Source organism: Salvelinus namaycush, chromosome 6, assembly GCF_016432855.1.
Source record: "Salvelinus namaycush isolate Seneca chromosome 6, SaNama_1.0, whole genome shotgun sequence".
NCBI lineage: Eukaryota > Metazoa > Chordata > Actinopteri > Salmoniformes > Salmonidae > Salvelinus > Salvelinus namaycush.
Window position 1 is genome coordinate 51,731,817 of NC_052312.1, and position 19,415 is coordinate 51,751,231.

General features: G+C 45.4%; 1 protein-coding gene across 2 annotated transcripts in view; it reads right to left on the bottom strand.

Moving 5' to 3' along the window:
- Positions 1–17,098, bottom strand: part of cpm (carboxypeptidase M) — a 103,278-nt gene extending 86,180 nt beyond the window's left edge. For both annotated transcript variants that reach the window (XM_038996801.1, XM_038996800.1), the window contains exons 1-2: positions 16,883–17,098; positions 16,291–16,477 (exon numbers count right to left, since the gene is read on the bottom strand). In XM_038996801.1, the coding sequence (XP_038852729.1) occupies positions 16,291–16,453 (163 nt within the window). In that variant the 5' untranslated portion in view covers positions 16,454–16,477; positions 16,883–17,098. The remainder of the gene's footprint in view (positions 1–16,290; positions 16,478–16,882) is intronic.
- Between the last annotated feature and the right edge of the window lie 2,317 nt (positions 17,099–19,415).

Genomic DNA, 19,415 nt, shown 5'->3' on the forward strand with positions numbered 1-19,415 from the left:
TTAAAAGTGAATGGCTGAGCACAGACAAATGCCATCACAGGGTTCTAATCAATTAAAAGTGAATGGCTGAGCACAGACAAATGCCATCACAGGGTTCTAATCAATTAAAAGTGAATGGCTGAGCACAGACAGATGACATCACAGGGTTCTAATCAATTAAAAGTGAATGGCTGAGCACAGACAGATGACATCACAGGGTTCTAATTGTCTGGTCTGTCTTTTCAGCTCTCGAGTGACGCAGCTGTCTAAGGCACTGCATCTCAGTGCTAGAGGCATCACTACAGACCCTGGTTCGATCCTGGGCTGTATCACAACCGGCCGTGATCTGGTGTCCTATAGGGCAGCGCACAATTGGCCCAGCGTCGTCCGGGTTAGAGGAGGGTTTGGAGAACTAATTCTTAACCGACTTGCCAAGTTAAAAAAATATATCTTTAACCTTTTATTTATGTAAATCAGAAACAAACAGATGCCATCAAAAGGTCCTATAGTCTGGTCTGTCTTCTCAGAAACAAAGGGAACAGGGACAGAGTCAGGAAGCAGTAGCGAGTCAACTATGGTAATAACATAGTATACGTCCCAAATGGGACCCTATTCCCTACATAGTGCACTACATTTGACCAGAGATATATGGGCCCTGGTCTAAAGTAGTGCACTATATAGGGAATAGGGTGCCATTTGGGAAGCAGGCCCAGTTCCTGCTCCAGAGGTTGAGAGTCTCAATTTGCATCTGAATCTGAAACGAGAGAGAGAGAGAGAGCTGGAAGAGGAGGAGGGTGCCTCAATGCCAGCTTTGTGTCCAGCCATGCAAAGCACATACAGACAGAGTCACCACAGAAATGCCACCAACTGGCAACACAGCACAGTGAGGGTGACGTTTCAATCTCCTAACAACACAGTGAGGGTGACGAGATGTTTCAATCTCCCAACACCACAGTGAGGGTGACGAGATGTTTCAATCTCCCAACACCACAGTGAGGGTGACGAGATGTTTCAATCTCCCAACACCACAGTGAGGGTGACGAGATGTTTCAATCTCCCAACACCACAGTGAGGGTGACGAGATGTTTCAATCTCCCAACACCACAGTGAGGGTGACGAGATGTTTCAATCTCCCAACACCACAGTGAGGGTGACGAGATGTTTCAATCTCCCAACACCACAGTGAGGGTGACGAGATGTTTCAATCTCCCAACACCACAGTGAGGGTGACAAGGTGATGTTTCAATCTCCCAACACAACACAGTGAGGGTGACAAGGTGATGTTTCAATCTCCCAACACAACACAGTGAGGGTGACAAGGTGATGTTTCAATCTCCCAACACAACACAGTGAGGGTGACAAGGTGATGTTTCAATCTCCCAACACCACAGTGAGGGTGACGAGATGTTTCAATCTCCCAACACCACAGTGAGGGTGACGAGATGATGTTTCAATCTCCCAACACAACACAGTGAGGGTGACGAGATGATGTTTCAATCTCCCAACACAACACAGTGAGGGTGACGAGGTGATGTTTCAATCTCCCAACACAACACAGTGAGGGTGACGAGATGTTTCAATCTCCCAACACAACACAGTGAGGGTGACGAGATGTTTCAATCTCCCAACACCACACAGTGAGGGTGACGAGATGTTTCAATCTCCCAACACCACACAGTGAGGGTGACGAGATGTTTCAATCTCCCAACACCACAGTGAGGGTGACGAGATGTTTCAATCTCCCAACACATCACCGTGAGGGTGACGAGATGTTTCAATCTCCCAACACATCACCGTGAGGGTGACGAGATGTTTCAATCTCCCAACACATCACCGTGAGGGTGACGAGATGTTTCAATCTCCCAACACATCACCGTGAGGGTGACGAGATGTTTCAATCTCCCAACACATCACCGTGAGGGTGACGAGATGTTTCAATCTCCCAACACATCACCGTGAGGGTGACGAGATGTTTCAATCTCCCAACACATCACCGTGAGGGTGACGAGATGTTTCAATCTCCCAACAACACAGTGAGGGTGACGAGATGTTTCAATCTCCCAACAACACAGTGAGGGTGACGAGATGTTTCAATCTCCCAACAACACAGTGAGGGTGACGAGATGTTTCAATCTCCCCACAACACAGTGAGGGTGACGAGATGTTTCAATCTCCCAACAACACAGTGAGGGTGACAAGATGTTTCAATCTCCCAACACAACACAGTGAAGCACAGAGCAGATACAATGAACTGTAAATCCAGAGGTTGTCTGCACCACCTCTTACTCTCCATTGACTCTAATTCCACCCTCCAATTCCACCCTCCTTTTCTTTTCACACCATGGGACCATCTTCCTTGCATGACAATGCTGGCTGAATAAACATCTCTCACATCGTCCGTCTCTGTGAGCCCTACTAAATGCATCTGTAACTAAATGGAATGGTAGTCACGACAACGGGATCTGTTGTCGTTGGAAAAAGGACTTGTGGTTTTTCCTTCCGACATCCGAGAGGGGTTGCTGAGGAGGACATCACCACTGGTAGGTTCTCTCTCTAAAGTCACACTCTGTAAGATGTACTGTTCTGAGAGAACCGTCCGTCTCTGGACCAGGGACATCACCACTACTGGTAGGTTCTCTCTCTAAAGTCACACTCTGTAAGATGTCCTGCTCTGAGAGAACCGTCCGTCTCTGGACCAGGGACATCACCACTGGTAGGTTCTCTGTCTAAAGTCACACTCTGTAAGATGTACTGTTCTGAGAGAACCGTCCGTCTCTGGACCAGGGACATCACCACTACTGGTAGGTTCTCTGTCTAAAGTCACACTCTGTAAGATGTACTGCTCTGAGAGAACCGTCCGTCTCTGGACCAGGGACATCACCACTGGTAGGTTCTCTCTCTAAAGTCACACTCTGTAAGATGTACTGTTCTGAGAGAACCGTCCATCTCTGGACCAGGGACATCACCACTACTGGTAGGTTCTCTGTCTAAAGTCACACTCTGTAAGATGTACTGCTCTGAGAGAACCGTCCGTCTCTGGGACGCCTACAACAATAAAACACAGCAGGTTCATAGCTTGCTACAATAAGGAAAGGTGAGATCAGACAGCTGTAACCCCATTCAGATAGGATTTAGTGATAGCCTACTTGTTAAAACCCAGGGGACGGCTACATTTCATCAACTCACGTCGACTGTGGCTTTAAAACCACCTTCATTGTTTCAAAAGTAACAAGAGACCGCTCTGTGTTCATGCTGCAGCAGCCGTGATCTGTCAGCCACATGACTGACTGACTGACTGTGGCTGACTGACTGACTGTGTGGCTGACTGACTGACAGAGAGAGACTACGCTGGTCAGCAGTGATCTGTCAGCCACATGACTGACTGACTGACTGTGTGGCTGACTGACTGACTGTGTGGCTGACTGACTGACAGAGAGAGACTACGCTGGTCAGCAGTGATCTGTCAGCCACATGACTGACTGACTGACTGTGTGGCTGACTGACTGACTGTGTGGCTGACTGACTGACTGTGTGGCTGACTGACTGACTGTGTGGCTGACTGACTGACTGTGTGGCTGACTGACTGACAGAGAGAGACTACGCTGGTCAGCAGTGATCTGTCAGCCACATGGCTGACTGACTGTGTGAGTGAGAGAGAGACTCTACTCTGGTCGGCAGCAGCAGTGATCTGTGAGCCACATGGCTGACAGTGTGTGTGTGTGAGAGAGACTCTACTCTGGTCGGCAGCAGCCTGCGTGACAATCCTGAACCCCAGCCAAGATCCTTATCAAAACTGTTGTGTCGGAGGCCCAAATGGTAACATATTCCCTATATAGTGCACTACTTTAGACCAGGGCCCTATTCCCTATATAGTGCACTACTTTAGACCAGGGCCCTATTCCCTATATAGTGCACTACTTTTGACCAGGGCCCTATTCCCTATATAGTGCACTACTTTTGACCAGAGCCCTATTCCCTATATAGTGCACAACTTTTGACCAGGGCCCATAGGGAACACGGTGCCATTTGGGACAAAGCCCATACTGCATGTTACAAAATAGAGAGTTTCTCACCAGACAAGAAAGTGTCAGGCCTCTCTGATCCTGCCTCCTGTATCTACAACACCAACAGGGAGGAATATCTCCTGTATCTCTACAACACCAACAGGCAGGAATATCTCCTGTATCTCTACAACACCAACAGGCAGGAATATCTCCTGTATCTCTGACAACACCAACAGGTAGGAATATCTCCTGAATCTACAACACCAACAGGCAGGAATATCTCCTGTATATCTACAACACCAACAGGCAGGAATATCTCCTGTCTCTACAACACCAACAGGCAGGAATATATCCTGTATCTCTACAACACCAACAGGCAGGAATATCTCCTGTATCTCTACAACACCAACAGGTAGGAATATCTCCTGTATCTCTGACAACACCAACAGGCAGGAATATCTCCTGTATCTCTACAACACCAACAGGCAGGAATATCTCCTGTATCTTTACAACACCAACAGGAAGGAATATCTCCTGTATCTCACAACACCAACAGGCAGGAATATCTCCTGTATCTACAACACCAACAGGGAGGAATATCTCCTGTATCTGTACAACACCAACAGGGAGGAACATCTCCTGAATCTCTGACAACACCAACAGGCAGGAATATCTCCTGTATCTCTGACAACACCAACAGGCAGGAATATCTCCTGTATCTCTACAACACCAACAGGCAGGAATATCTCCTGTATCTCTACAACACCAACAGGAAGGAATATCTCCTGTCTCTACAACACCAACAGGCAGGAATATCTCCTGTATCTCTACAACACCAACAGGTAGGAATATCTCCTGTATCTCTACAACACCAACAGGCAGGAATATCTCCTGTATCTCTGACAACACCAACAGGCAGAAATATCTCCTGTATCTCTACAACACCAACAGGCAGGAATATCTCCTGTATCTCTGACAACACCAACAGGTAGGAATATCTCCTGTATCTCTACAACACCAACAGGGAGGAATATCTCCTGTATCTCTACAACACCAACAGGTAGGAATATCTCCTGTATCTCTACAACACCAACAGGTAGGAATATCTCCTGTATCTCTGACAACACCAACAGGTAGGAATATCTCCTGTATCTCTACAACACCAACAGGTAGGAATATCTCCTGTATCTCTACAACACCAACAGGTAGGAATATCTCCTGTATCTCTACAACACCAACAGGGAAGAATATCTCCTGTATCTCTGACAACACCAACAGGTAGGAATATCTCCTGTATCTGTACAACACCAACAGGCAGGAATATCTCCTGTATCTCTACAACACCAACAGGTAGGAATATCTCCTGTATCTCTACAACACCAACAGGCAGGAATATCTCCTGTATTTCTGACAACACCAACAGGTAGGAATATCTCCTGTATCTCTGACAACACCAACAGGCAGGAATATCTCCTGTATCTCTCCAACACCAACAGGCAGGAATATCTCCTGTATCTCTGACAACACCAACAGGCAGGAATATCTCCTGTATCTCTGACAACACCAACAGGGAGGAATATCTCCTGTATCTCTGACAACACCAACAGGCAGGAATATCTCCTGTATCTCTACAACAAAAACATGCAGGAATATCTCCTGTCTCTACAACACCAACAGGCAGGAATATCTCCTGTATCTTTACAACACCAACAGGCAGGAATATCTCCTGTATCTCTGACAACACCAACAGGCAGAAATATCTCCTGTATCTCTACAACACCAACAGGCAGGAATATCTCCTGTATCTCTGACAACACCAACAGGTAGGAATATCTCCTGTATCTCTACAACACCAACAGGGAGGAATATCTCCTGTATCTCTACAACACCAACAGGTAGGAATATCTCCTGTATCTCTACAACACCAACAGGTAGGAATATCTCCTGTATCTCTGACAACACCAACAGGTAGGAATATCTCCTGTATCTCTACAACACCAACAGGTAGGAATATCTCCTGTATCTCTACAACACCAACAGGTAGGAATATCTCCTGTATCTCTACAACACCAACAGGGAAGAATATCTCCTGTATCTCTGACAACACCAACAGGTAGGAATATCTCCTGTATCTGTACAACACCAACAGGCAGGAATATCTCCTGTATCTCTACAACACCAACAGGTAGGAATATCTCCTGTATCTCTACAACACCAACAGGCAGGAATATCTCCTGTATTTCTGACAACACCAACAGGTAGGAATATCTCCTGTATCTCTGACAACACCAACAGGCAGGAATATCTCCTGTATCTCTCCAACACCAACAGGCAGGAATATCTCCTGTATCTCTGACAACACCAACAGGCAGGAATATCTCCTGTATCTCTGACAACACCAACAGGGAGGAATATCTCCTGTATCTCTGACAACACCAACAGGCAGGAATATCTCTTGTATCTATCTACAACACCAACAGGTAGGAATATCTCCTGTATCTATCTACAACACCAACAGGTAGGAATATCTCCTGTATCTGTACAACACCAACAGGCAGGAATATCTCCTGTATCTCTGACAACACCAACAGGCAGGAATATCTCCTGTATCTCTGACAACACCAACAGGCAGGAATATCTCCTGTATCTCTGACAACACCAACAGGCAGGAATATCTCCTGTATCTCTGACAACACCAACAGGTAGGAATATCTCCTGTATCTCTGACAACACCAACAGGCAGGAATATCTCCTGTATCTCTGACAACACCAACAGGTAGGAATATCTCCTGTATCTCTGACAACACCAACAGGGAGGAATATCTCCTGTATCTCTGACAACACCAACAGGCAGGAATATCTCCTGTATCTCTGACAACACCAACAGGCAGGAATATCTCTTGTATCTATCTACAACACCAACAGGTAGGAATATCTCCTGTATCTATCTACAACACCAACAGGTAGGAATATCTCCTGTATCTGTACAACACCAACAGGCAGGAATATCTCCTGTATCTCTGACAACACCAACAGGTAGGAATATCTCCTGTATCTCTACAACACCAACAGGCAGGAATATCTCCTGTATCTCTGACAACACCAACAGGGAGGAATATCTCCTGTATCTCTACAACACCAACAGGCAGGAATATCTCCTGTCTCTCTACAACACCAACAGGCAGGAATATCTCCTGTATCTCTACAACACCAACAGGCAGGAATATCTCCTGTATCTCTACAACACCAACAGGCAGGAATATCTCCTGTATCTGTACAACACCAACAGGCAGGAATATCTCCTGTATCTCTACAACACCAACAGGCAGGAATATATCCTGTATCTCACAACACCAACAGGCAGGAATATCTCCTGTATCTCTACAACACCAACAGGGAGGAATATCTCCTGTATCTCTACAACACCAACAGGGAGGAATATCTCCTGTATCTCTACAACACCAACAGGCAGGAATATCTCCTGTATCTCTACAACACCAACAGGCAGGAATATATCCTGTATCTGTACAACACCAACAGGCAGGAATATCTCCTGTATCTGTACAACACCAACAGGGAGGAATATCTCCTGTATCTGTACAACACCAACAGGCAGGAATATCTCCTGTATCTCTACAACACCAACAGGCAGGAATATCGCCTGTATCTCTACAACACCAACAGGCAGGGATATCTCCTGTATCTCACAACACCAACAGGCAGGAATATCTCCTGTCTCTCTACAACACCAACAGGGAGGAATATCTTCTGTATCTCACAACACGAACAGGGAGGAATATCTCCTGTATCTCTACAACACCAACAGGCAGGAATATCTCCTGTATCTCACAACACCAACAGGCAGGAATATCTCCTGTATCTCACAACACCAACAGGCAGGAATATCTCCTGTATCTCTACAACACCAACAGGCAGGAATATCTCCTGTATCTCACAACACCAACAGGTAGGAATATCTCCTGTATCTCTACAACACCAACAGGGAGGAATATCTCCTGTATCTCTACAACACCAACAGACAGGAATATCTCCTGTCTCTACAACACCAACAGGGAGGAATATCTCCTGTATCTCTGACAACACCAACAGCGAGGAATATCTCCTGTATCTCTGACAACACCAACAGGCAGGAATATCTCCTGTATCTCTACAACACCAACAGGCAGGAATATCTCCTGTATCTCTGACAACACCAACAGGGAGGAATATCTCCTGTCTCTACAACACCAACAGGGAGGAATATCTCCTGTATCTCTGACAACACCAACAGGGAGGAATATCTCCTGTCTCTACAACACCAACAGGGAGGAATATCTCCTGTATCTCTGACAACACCAACAGGGAGGAATATCTCCTGTATCTCTGACAACACCAACAGGGAGGAATATCTCCTGTATCTCTACAACACCAACAGGGAGGAATATCTCCTGTATCTCTACAACACCAACAGCGAGGAAAACCTCCTGTATCTCACAACACCAACAGGGAGGAATATCTCCTGTATCTCTACAACACCAACAGGCAGGAATATCTCCTGTATCTCTACAACACCAACAGGGAGGAATATCTCCTGTATCTCTGACAACACCAACAGGCAGGAATATCTCCTGTATCTCTCTCACAACACCAACAGGGAGGAATATCTCCTGTCTCTACAACACCAACAGGGAGGAATATCTCCTGTATCTCTGACAACACCAACAGGGAGGAATATCTCCTGTATCTCTACAACACCAACAGGGAGGAATATCTCCTGTATCTCTACAACACCAACAGCGAGGAAAACCTCCTGTATCTCACAACACCAACAGGGAGGAATATCTCCTGTATCTCTACAACACCAACAGGCAGGAATATCTCCTGTATCTCTGACAACACCAACAGGCAGGAATATCTCCTGTATCTCTGACAACACCAACAGGTAGGAATATCTCCTGTATCTCTACAACACCAACAGGCAGGAATATCTCCTGTATCTCTACAACACCAACAGGGATGAATATCTCCTGTATCTCTGACAACACCAACAGGCAGGAATATCTTCTGTATCTCTACAACACCAACAGGGAGGAATATCTCCTGTATCTCTGACAACACCAACAGGCAGGAATATCTCCTGTATCTACAACACCAACAGGCAGGAATATCTCCTGTATCTCACAACACCAACAGGGAGGAATATCTCCTGTATCTCTGACAACACCAACAGGCAGGAATATCTCCTGTATCTCTACAACACCAACAGGGAGGAATATCTCGTGTATCTCTACAACACCAACAGGGAGGAATATCTCCTGTATCTCTGACAACACCAACAGGGAGGAATATCTCCTGTATCTCTGACAACACCAACAGGCAGGAATATCTCCTGTATCTACAACACCAACAGGCAGGAATATCTCCTGTATCTCACAACACCAACAGGGAGGAATATCTCCTGTATCTCTGACAACACCAACAGGCAGGAATATCTCCTGTATCTCTACAACACCAACAGGGAGGAATATCTCGTGTATCTCTACAACACCAACAGGGAGGAATATCTCCTGTATCTCTGACAACACCAACAGGGAGGAATATCTCCTGTATCTCTGACAACACCAACAGGGAGGAATATCTCCTGTATCTCTGACAACACCAACAGGCAGGAATATCTCCTGTATCTCTGACAACACCAACAGGTAGGAATATCTCCTGTATCTCTGACAACACCAACAGGGAGGAATATCTCCTGTATCTCACAACACCAACAGGGAGGAATATCTAACTGTCAACTTTGCGCCAGAAGCCCCTTCCCCTTTTCCACGTTACAGCCTTGTTCTAAAATGGATTAAAACAAATAATCCCCAATCTACACACAAAACCCCACAATGACAAAGTGAAAACAGGTTTTGCAAATTTTTGCAAATGTATAAAAAATAAAAAACAGAAATACCTTATTTACATAAGTATTCAGACCTTTTGTTATGAGACTCAATTTAGCTCAGGTACATCCTGTTCCCATTGATCATCCTTGAGATATTTCTACAACTTGATTGGCGTCCACCTGTGGTAAATTCAATTGATTGGGCATGACTTGGAAAGGCACACACACGTCTATTTAAGGTCCCACAGTTGACAGCGCATCTCAGAGCACGGTCAGATTACTGTCGGGGGAGAAGGGTCTTGGTCAGGGAGGTGACCGAGAACCCGATGGTCATTCTGACAGAGCTCCTCTGTGGAGATGGGAGAAGCATCTTTGCAGCCCTCCACCAATCAGGCCTTTATGGCCAAATGGAAGTCACTCCTCATTAAAAAAAGCACATGACAGCTCGCTTGGAGTTTGCCAAAAGGCACTTAAAGGACTCTGACCATGAGAAATAAAATTCTCCGGTCTGGTGAAACCACGATTGAACTCTTTGGCCTGAATGTCAAGCGTCACATCTGGAGGAAAATTGTCACCATCCCTTCGGTGAAGCATGGTGGTGGCAGCATCATGTTGTGGGGATGTTTTTCAGCAGCAGGGACTAGGAGACTAGTCAGGATCGAGGGATTGATGAATGGAGCAAAATAGAGAGATCCTTGATGAAGTTCTGAGAGCTCTGGAGCAGGTTCTCAGACTGGGGTGAAGCTTCACCTTCCAACAGGACAACGACCCTAAGCCCATAGCCAAGACAACGCAGGAGTGGCTTCGAGACAAGTCTTTGGATTTCCTTGAGTGACCCAGATAGAGCCCGGACTTGAACCCAATCGAACATGTGGGAGAGACCTGAAAATAGCTGTACAGCGACGCTCCCCATCCAACCTGACAGAGCTTGAGAGGATCTGCAGAGAAGAATGGGAGGAAATCCCAAAATACAGGTGTGCCAAGTTTGTAGCGTCATATACCCAAGAAGACACGAGGATGTAATCGCTGCCAAAGGTATTCAACAAAGTACTGAGTAAAGGGTCTGAATACTTATGTAAATGAGAGTTATATAATATATATTTACACACACACTTGCCAACATTTCCAAAAACCTGTTTTTGCTTTGTCATTATGGGGTATTGATGAGGGGAAAAAACAATTTAATCAATTTTAGAATAAGGTTGTAATGTAACAAAATGTGGAAAAAGTCAAAGGGTCTGAATACTTTCAGAATGTACCGTAATAATCCACATGGGTGTAAATGTGGTAAAACTACACTCAGCCACATCACAGAACCAGGGGTGTGGTATCAACCCAGGCTGCAGAACCAGCGGTGTGGCATCAACCCAGGCTTCAGAACCTGGGGTGTGGTATCAACCCAGCCTTCCCATCTGTGTGGTATCAACCCAGGCTCCAGAACCAGGGGTGTGGTATCAACCCAGCCTCCAGAACCAGGGGTGTGGTATCAACCCAGCCTCCAGAACCAGGGGTGTGGTATCAACCCAGCCTCCAGAACCAGGGGTGTGGTATCAACCCAGGCTCCAGAACCAGGGGTGTGGTATCAACCCAGGCTCCAGAACCAGGGGTGTGGTATCAACCCAGCCTCCAGAACCAGCGGTGTGGTATCAACCCAGCCTCCAGAACCAGGGGTGTGGTATCAACCCAGCCTCCAGAACCAGCCTCCAGAACCAGCGGTGTGGTATCAACCCAGCCTCCAGAACCAGCGGTGTGGTATCAACCCAGCCTCCAGAACCAGGGGTGTGGTATCAACCCAGCCTCCAGAACCAGGGGTGTGGTATCAACCCAGCCTCCAGAACCAGCCTCCAGAACCAGGGGTGTGGTATCAACCCAGCCTCCAGAACCAGGGGTGTGGTATCAACCCAGACTCCAGAACCAGGGGTGTGGTATCAACCCAGCCTTCAGAACCAGGGGTGTGGTATCAACCCAGCCTCCAGAACCAGCGGTGTGGTATCAAACCAGCCTCCAGAAGCAGCGGTGTGGTATCAACCCAGGCTCCAGAACCAGGGGTGTGATATCAACCCAGCCTGCCCCTCTGTGTGGAAGTGGTAGACCAGGGGGAGGAGGAGCCAGCAGTGTGTGATGGTACAGCCCCCAAAAACAATACACAACTCAGCCATGAGGCAGATCGACTGTAGTGAACCATCTACAAAAACATACAGGTAGGAGCTGATCAGCATTTTATATTACAGCAGGTCACATACTACGACTCTGTTCAGTCAAACAGGTCTTCATCAGAGAGCATTGTGGTACAGCCCAGCTGTACAGGGCCTCTGTAAGAGGAAGCCTATGTCACAAATTATAGTAATATAATATATATATAATGTAGTGCACACAGGGCTCAGGTCAAAAGTAGTGCACTACGTAGGGAATAGGGCTCCATTTGGGACTCAGAGAAAGTGTCTCCAGTGCGGTGAGGAGAGGTGCATTACATTCCTCTAGTCCAGTTTGGGGAGAACCCACAGAGCAGGACCACACCTCCCTCTGGAGCTTCACTGTATAAACGTACAGTAAGCCAACACCCAAGAGACTGGACGGGCCGTCGGTTGGTTCTTACATTATAGGGCCCAGAGTTTATCCTGGTGACGTGTTCTGGAACACTCCCTGGTTCTAGCCCAGAGTTTCTCCCGGTCAGGTGACGTGTTCTGGAACACTCCCTGGTTCTAGCCCAGAGTTTCTCCTGGTCAGGTGACGTGTTCTGGAACACTCCCTGGTTCTAGCCCAGAGTTTCTCCTGGTCAGGTGACGTGTTCTGGAACACTCCCTGGTTCTAGCCCAGAGTTTCTCCCGGTCAGTTGACGTGTTCTGGAACACTCCCTGGTTCTAGCCCAGAGTTTCTCTTGGTCAGGTGACGTGTTCTGGAACACTCCCTGGTTCTAGCCCAGAGTTTCTCCCGGTCAGTTGACGTGTTCTGGAACACTCCCTGGTTCTAGCCCAGAGTTTCTCCCGGTCAGGTGACGTGTTCTGGAACACTCCCTGGTAATGATTATGCAGTGGTGCTACATGGCAGTGATATATGGTGCTGACTGTGCTTCCCTTGTCATGTGGTTTCTGATTCAGCTCCTGTATGGATAGAATTATAACATGCGGGCTCATCAACACATTGATTCCTCTTCCCCACCCAGCCGTTATGGGTTGAGAGTGAAATACTCAAATGAAAATCAATAACATCAATGATTTGGGAACTCTGATAGATTTCTTATAACACGTAAAAGTGCAAATTCCTCGGTTGAAAGATCAATTATTCTGAGTAGGAGGACTAGGTAGGACCAGAGGTAGGAGGACTAGTTTGGGCTGGCTGCTGGGAGGCTGGGGAGTAGGACGCTGGGAGGCTGGGAGCAGGAGAACTAGGTAGGACGGAGAGTAGGAGGACTAGGTTGGGCTGGCTGCTGGGAGGCTGGGGAGTAGGACGCTGGGAGGCTGGGAGTAGGAGGACTAGGTTGGGCTGGCTGCTGGGAAGCTGGGAGCAGGAGGACTAGGTAGGGCTGGCTGGTGGGAGGCTGGGAGCAGGAGGACTAGGTAGGGCTGGCTGGTGGGAGGCTGGGAGCAGGAGGACTAGGTAGGGCTGGCTGGTGGGAGGCTGGGAGCAGGAGGACTAGGTAGGGCTGGCTGGTGGGAGGCTGGGAGCAGGAGGACTAGGTAGGGCTGGCTGCTGGGAGGCTGGGAGCAGGAGGACTAGGTAGGGCTGGCTGCTGGGAGGCTGGGAGCAGGAGGACTAGGTAGGGCTGGCTGGTGGGAGGCTGGGAGCAGGAGGACTAGGTAGGGCTGGCTGGTGGAAGGCTGGGAGCAGAAGGACTAGGTAGGGCTGGCTGGTGGGAGGCTGGGAGCAGGAGGACTAGGTAGGGCTGGCTGGTGGGAGGCTGGGATCAGGAGGACTAGGTAGGGATGGCTGGTGGGAGGCTGGGAGCAGAAGGATTAGCCGGTGGGAGGCTGGGAGCAGGAGGACTAGGTAGGGATGGCTGGTGGGAGGCTGGGAGCAGAAGGATTAGCTGGTGGGAGGCTGGGAGCAGGAGGACTAGGTAGGGATGGCTGGTGGGAGGCTGGGAGCAGGAGGACTAGCCGGTGGGAGGCTGGGATCAGTGGTCAGGATGATATATTAACGGTTTGTTTAGGCTAGTCTTCACCAGCCTTTAAATTGCCAGCTGCAGTCACTGGCTGGCAGGCAGGGACCCGGTTTACAAAGAGTCCTCTTATGAGAGGGGAAGACTTATTCCGTCGCAGCCTATGAACCGGTTACAGACATCTGTATAACATGTAACGGCATTAAAACAATATATTAGATAAACTGGAATGAAACCCTCACTCATGGTTGTACAAAAAGAGCTGTGACTAAACCATGCCCCCAAAATATTATATTAACCCCCTCCCCTACATTTGAATTATCACTAAAACAGCAAAGAATCATTTTGTGAACTGCAAAGAACCCTTGAAGAGTTCAGAGTTATTGGAGTCATTATGGTTCCACATAAAACCCGTCACCCTTCCTAAAGAACCCTTGAGGAACCCACATGTTTTAGCGTGTGGAGCACCTGGTTAAATTCTGCTTAGGAGCATTTTTTTTTTTTTACATCTCTAAAATGGTTTAACTAGTGAGAAATACATGTGAATATTGAACAAATCTGTGTTTGCTTCATTTACTATCATCCCAAAAAGAAGATATTTCGCCATACCTAATTAATGTATATCATGCTACTTTCCATGATGGGGAAGTATGTGTTACTACATTACACAAGCTGCCATTTTGACCACATCGAAATGGGGGGAAATTACACTAACTTTTTACCTCAGATTGGTTATATTAGTATAAAAGTTTATACTCAACACGATGACACAAGATCAATATCTTTGGTTTTGTACTGTTGATTCATTCTGTAACGAACGTCGTCGGGAGAAGAGGACCAAGGTGCAGCGTGGTAAGTGTTCATATTTTAATCAATCAACTGAACACTGAACAAAATGACAAACGAACAGTTCTGTAAGGTGACGACACACAAAACAGAAAACTACTACCCACAAACACAGGTGGGAACAGGCTACCTAAGTATGGTAATCAGAGACAACGATAGACAGCTGCCTCTGATTGGGAACCATACCTGGACCAAATACATAGAAATACAAAACAAGGACAACATAGAACACCAGACATAGAATGCCCACCCCAACTCACGCCCTGACCAACCAAAATAGAGACATAAAAAAGGAACTCTAAGGTCAGGGCGTGACACATACCAATACACGGATTTGAAAGTCAAACGGTCACTGTTGATATATCCTATGGCAGGTCGTGATTAATTGAAATGAACTAACAGAAAAAGTTGTTTGTTCTATTTTCCGTGAAGGCAGTGTCCGGAAATCAACCGACATTCCAAAATATACATAGAAGCCGTCTACAAATGCTCATCTAACCAACCATGTACTGGTTATTCTACGTTTCCAACCTGGTCTCAGAACATTTCCTATTATTCTGTTATGTAAATCTGAGACCTGAGGTACGTTTCGTATGGTTACATAAGACCGATGGTTAGTGAAAGCAAAAGGAGGATGGGTGGGTGTATAACGGGAACATCTAGCAACCCAAAGGTTGGGAGTTCGAATCTCATCACAGACAATTGTTGCTCTAATTAGCATATTTCTAATTAGCAACATTTCCAAAATGTAGCTGACTTCTTCTTCTGGGTGTCCTCCAGTGATGTAAAACATATATCCAGTGATGTAAAACATATATCCAGTGATGTAAAACATATATCCAGTGATGTAAAACATATATCCAGTTGTCATGTGTTTGAGTTGTGGTAGTTTCAACAGTGCATATGCCTCCCTGATCAATGAGTGACACTTGACAAAACAGGGCTTTTGGATGCATGTACAGTTTATAAGATACCCAGTCAAAAAATATATGGAAGTAATATGATTACTATTGTTGTATGTATAGATAGTACGTTTTATGTTTTCAGTATATCACGAACCGTTAATGCATATTGGTTATTGACTTGGACACTTTCAAAAAAGAAACTATTTTGACATTGGGCTATTTATCAATATGTCTGGTCAACAGGAAGCAGTGACAGCATCATTTTCAAAATACATTTTAGGAATATAAAATTGTCAACATTAATTTCCAACGGTATTTTACTTAATCTGGTAAAAACTGCTGAATGATTCCAAAAAAAGTTCTGTGATTGATTTATTTTGATGATATAGCAGAAATCTCTGAAACGGCTTTGCCCTGCTTTCAAAGAGCCCCAAAAAATGTTTTTATCAAATTTGAAAATGTCCTCGGCTCTCACCTGTGACAAAATCTAGGCTAAACTGAGGTATATCAAAGAGTGAATTTCTATTTCCTATTTTACATGTCAAGACAACACATGAGGGGTCTTCTTACCTTCGACAGATTTTCCAATACTGTGCAGGTGTGTGAAGTCGAAGGTGTTGTTAACGTCCCGCAGGTATCTCTCCACCTCCACGGTGTTGTGATAACGGAACTCCAAACTGACACCGGACGACACCAACTTCCCGAGGCATAGGCAGAGCGCAAAAAGAAACATCGTCTCGTACGGGACAGTGACAACCTAACCCACACAACGAAGTTTAAGAAAAGAAACGTTAAGCGGATTTAAAATAAAATACACCGTCAAATATGAACCAAAAACTTACGAGGACATAGTAGCCACGCGTACGACACTGAAGTCAGCAATAACATCAATGGACAGCGCCAGTGTGCAGTTACCTGGCGTTACGGTTCTCAATTCATTATACACTAGGTTTAGCCTTTTCTCTAAAATTATAGCCATATTATACATATCATGGCTATCTAAATGACAACATGTTGCAAGCAATTCCTAATTTTATGCCGGAATAAAACGTGTCTATAGAAGTGTAGGCTAGGCTATCAATAAACATGTCTAAAATACATCAAATTATACTAAATTCACCAAAAATAAAGTGTAGCCTATTCACATGACATTCTAAATTACCTTATTGCTAAATGTATATTTCCTGCAGCTCGCTGTGTGCGCACAACTTCTCCTGTGAAGACGTCTCCTGAAGTCACACCGCCGTCACCCTCGCCTGTCCGACCGCATTCATAACAACTCTTTAAAGTCCAAAGGGCTCGTTTGGTATCTTAGTCGATAGATAAACCCTCCCCCGGACCACATTACACCGTCGGGTCCCCTGCCTGCCTGCACACCGCCCTGTATGTCATTATCACTATATTCACACACGGCAAGTTTTTATACAGTAGCCAGCAGAGGCGAGGCGGAGCTAAACAGTTCTCAACCCAACATGATCTCACGGTTTTACCATTTTGACGTTTATCCACATTTGCCCAAACGTACAATTTGGAAGTTGCGCCAAATGCAAATTTGGAAGTTGCGCCAAATGCAAATTTGGAAGTTGTCAAATGTAGAAGTTGTCAAATTTAGAGGTTAAGGTAAGTGTTAAGGTTTGATAGGGTTTAATAAATATATATATATATATATATAAAATAGTCTACCACTGGAAATTAGGTGCCATTTGGGAGACTAGAAGGTGGGATCCCTGTGGGCTTCACCTGCAGGTGGGTGAATTTGACGCCACAACCTTTCTCTCCGTGATAAGTTGCTGATCAATAGACTACAGAACATGATTATCCAGATCACGTGCACTTACTAAATGAATAAACACACCTCTACATTATCTAGCCTACAACTACAAAAGCTTTATACGTTCATTCTAACAAATTCTACCAGACTTCATTTTTAATATATTTTTTAATCCTACATTTTTATTCAGAGACACCAGGCAGGTTTCCATTGACCAAAGGTTTAATAGACAAAAGCAATGAGTACGGTTACATGCACACAGTAATGCGATTATTGTGGATAGTCTGATTAATATAATAGTTTGATTAAAACATGCGTTTGAAAAAATAACAACTCCCCTAATAATCTTGTTTCCATGGACACATCTGAAATCAGGCTTCCTGATGGGACTCTGATAAATGCAGAAAATCGGCAACCAAAATAAACGTTCACAGCGACCATGTTATTTTTGGGGAAGCATATTTGATTCTGAGTTCGGACATATGACGTTTGTATATGAAAACCACTTCTACTATGCATACAGGATCCTTTTTCTAAAGATTGACAGAAAAATGTATCCATTTGACAGGAGTGGATTTTTTTCTGCTGTCAAACATTCTTTATTGCAACAAATGATGACGGAAACTGTGTTTTTCGAATAAATGATGATGGAAACTGTGTTTTTCTAATAAATGCTGATTGCCGAATCATGTTGAAGGTAAGAGGGGCCCTATAATGCTCCACTCCACGTTTCATTCTAAATGCCTACATCTTACAATATACATGTTTTCAACTATAACAATAATGTTTATTTGCAGAACAAGGATTGTCCTGACGTTCAAGAATCCCTGAATTGCTTCGCCTTGCTTTTCTGATTGGCTGGAAAGTTCCAATTATTCCAAGTTTCACCATGGCGACCACGGACCTTGGCGATACGTCGGCACATGAGAATGATTAGAATATGGCAAATACTAGTCAATTATTGCATTCTATCAATGCTGGTTTTCGCAGGCTATCTTAGACATAAAACGGAGGTGGGAAAGCATACAGGCTGTCTTCAATTTATTAATGCACAATTTGTCTAAATGCATATTGGAAACATTTCAACCACTACATTTTTACTCTGCACTGTTGGTTTTTACGATTTTATTTTTTATTTTTTAGGTGTGATGTCATTACTTCCTGTTTTCATTGACAAGGTAGTTCAATGGTGTGTATGTACATGTATGTATGTACATGTACTTACCTGGAGTGCCTGAGGGTGGCGCTGTTTACTAATTACTTCATGTGATCATCTGTACTTGCACTTGACCCATGACATCTGATAAACGTGGTTCTTCTACCCGCATTCCTGCCTCAGCAGGCTATTATATTACATGGTGACATAAGTTAAAAAGTTACACAAGGAAAGCTCAACATTACGAAACATGGAACAAATGAGACCTCCAACTACTCAGAACCTAGAGGGAAATCTAGTCCAAATGAGACCTCCAACTACTCTGAACCTAGAGGGAAATCTAGTCCAAATGAGACCTCCAACTACTCTGAACCTAGAGAGAAATGCAGCCCAAATGAGACCTCCAACTACTCTGAACCTAGAGGGAAATCTAGTCCAAATGAGACCACCAACTACTCAGAACCTAGAGAGAAATGCAGCCCAAATGAGACCTCCAACTACTCTGAACCTAGAGGGAAATCTAGTCCAAATGAGACCTCCAACTACTCAGAACCTAGAGAGAAATGCAGCCCAAATGAGACCACCAACTACTCAGAACCTAGAGAGAAATGCAGCCCAAATGAGACCTCCAACTACTCTGAACCTAGAGGCAAATGTAGCTGAAAATTGGAGAGTGTGGATCCAGAAATTCAACCTGTATATCTTCAGCCAGTGGCATCTCAGAGAAATCCCCCAAAAGTGAAATGTGCCACGTAGCCAGAGATGATG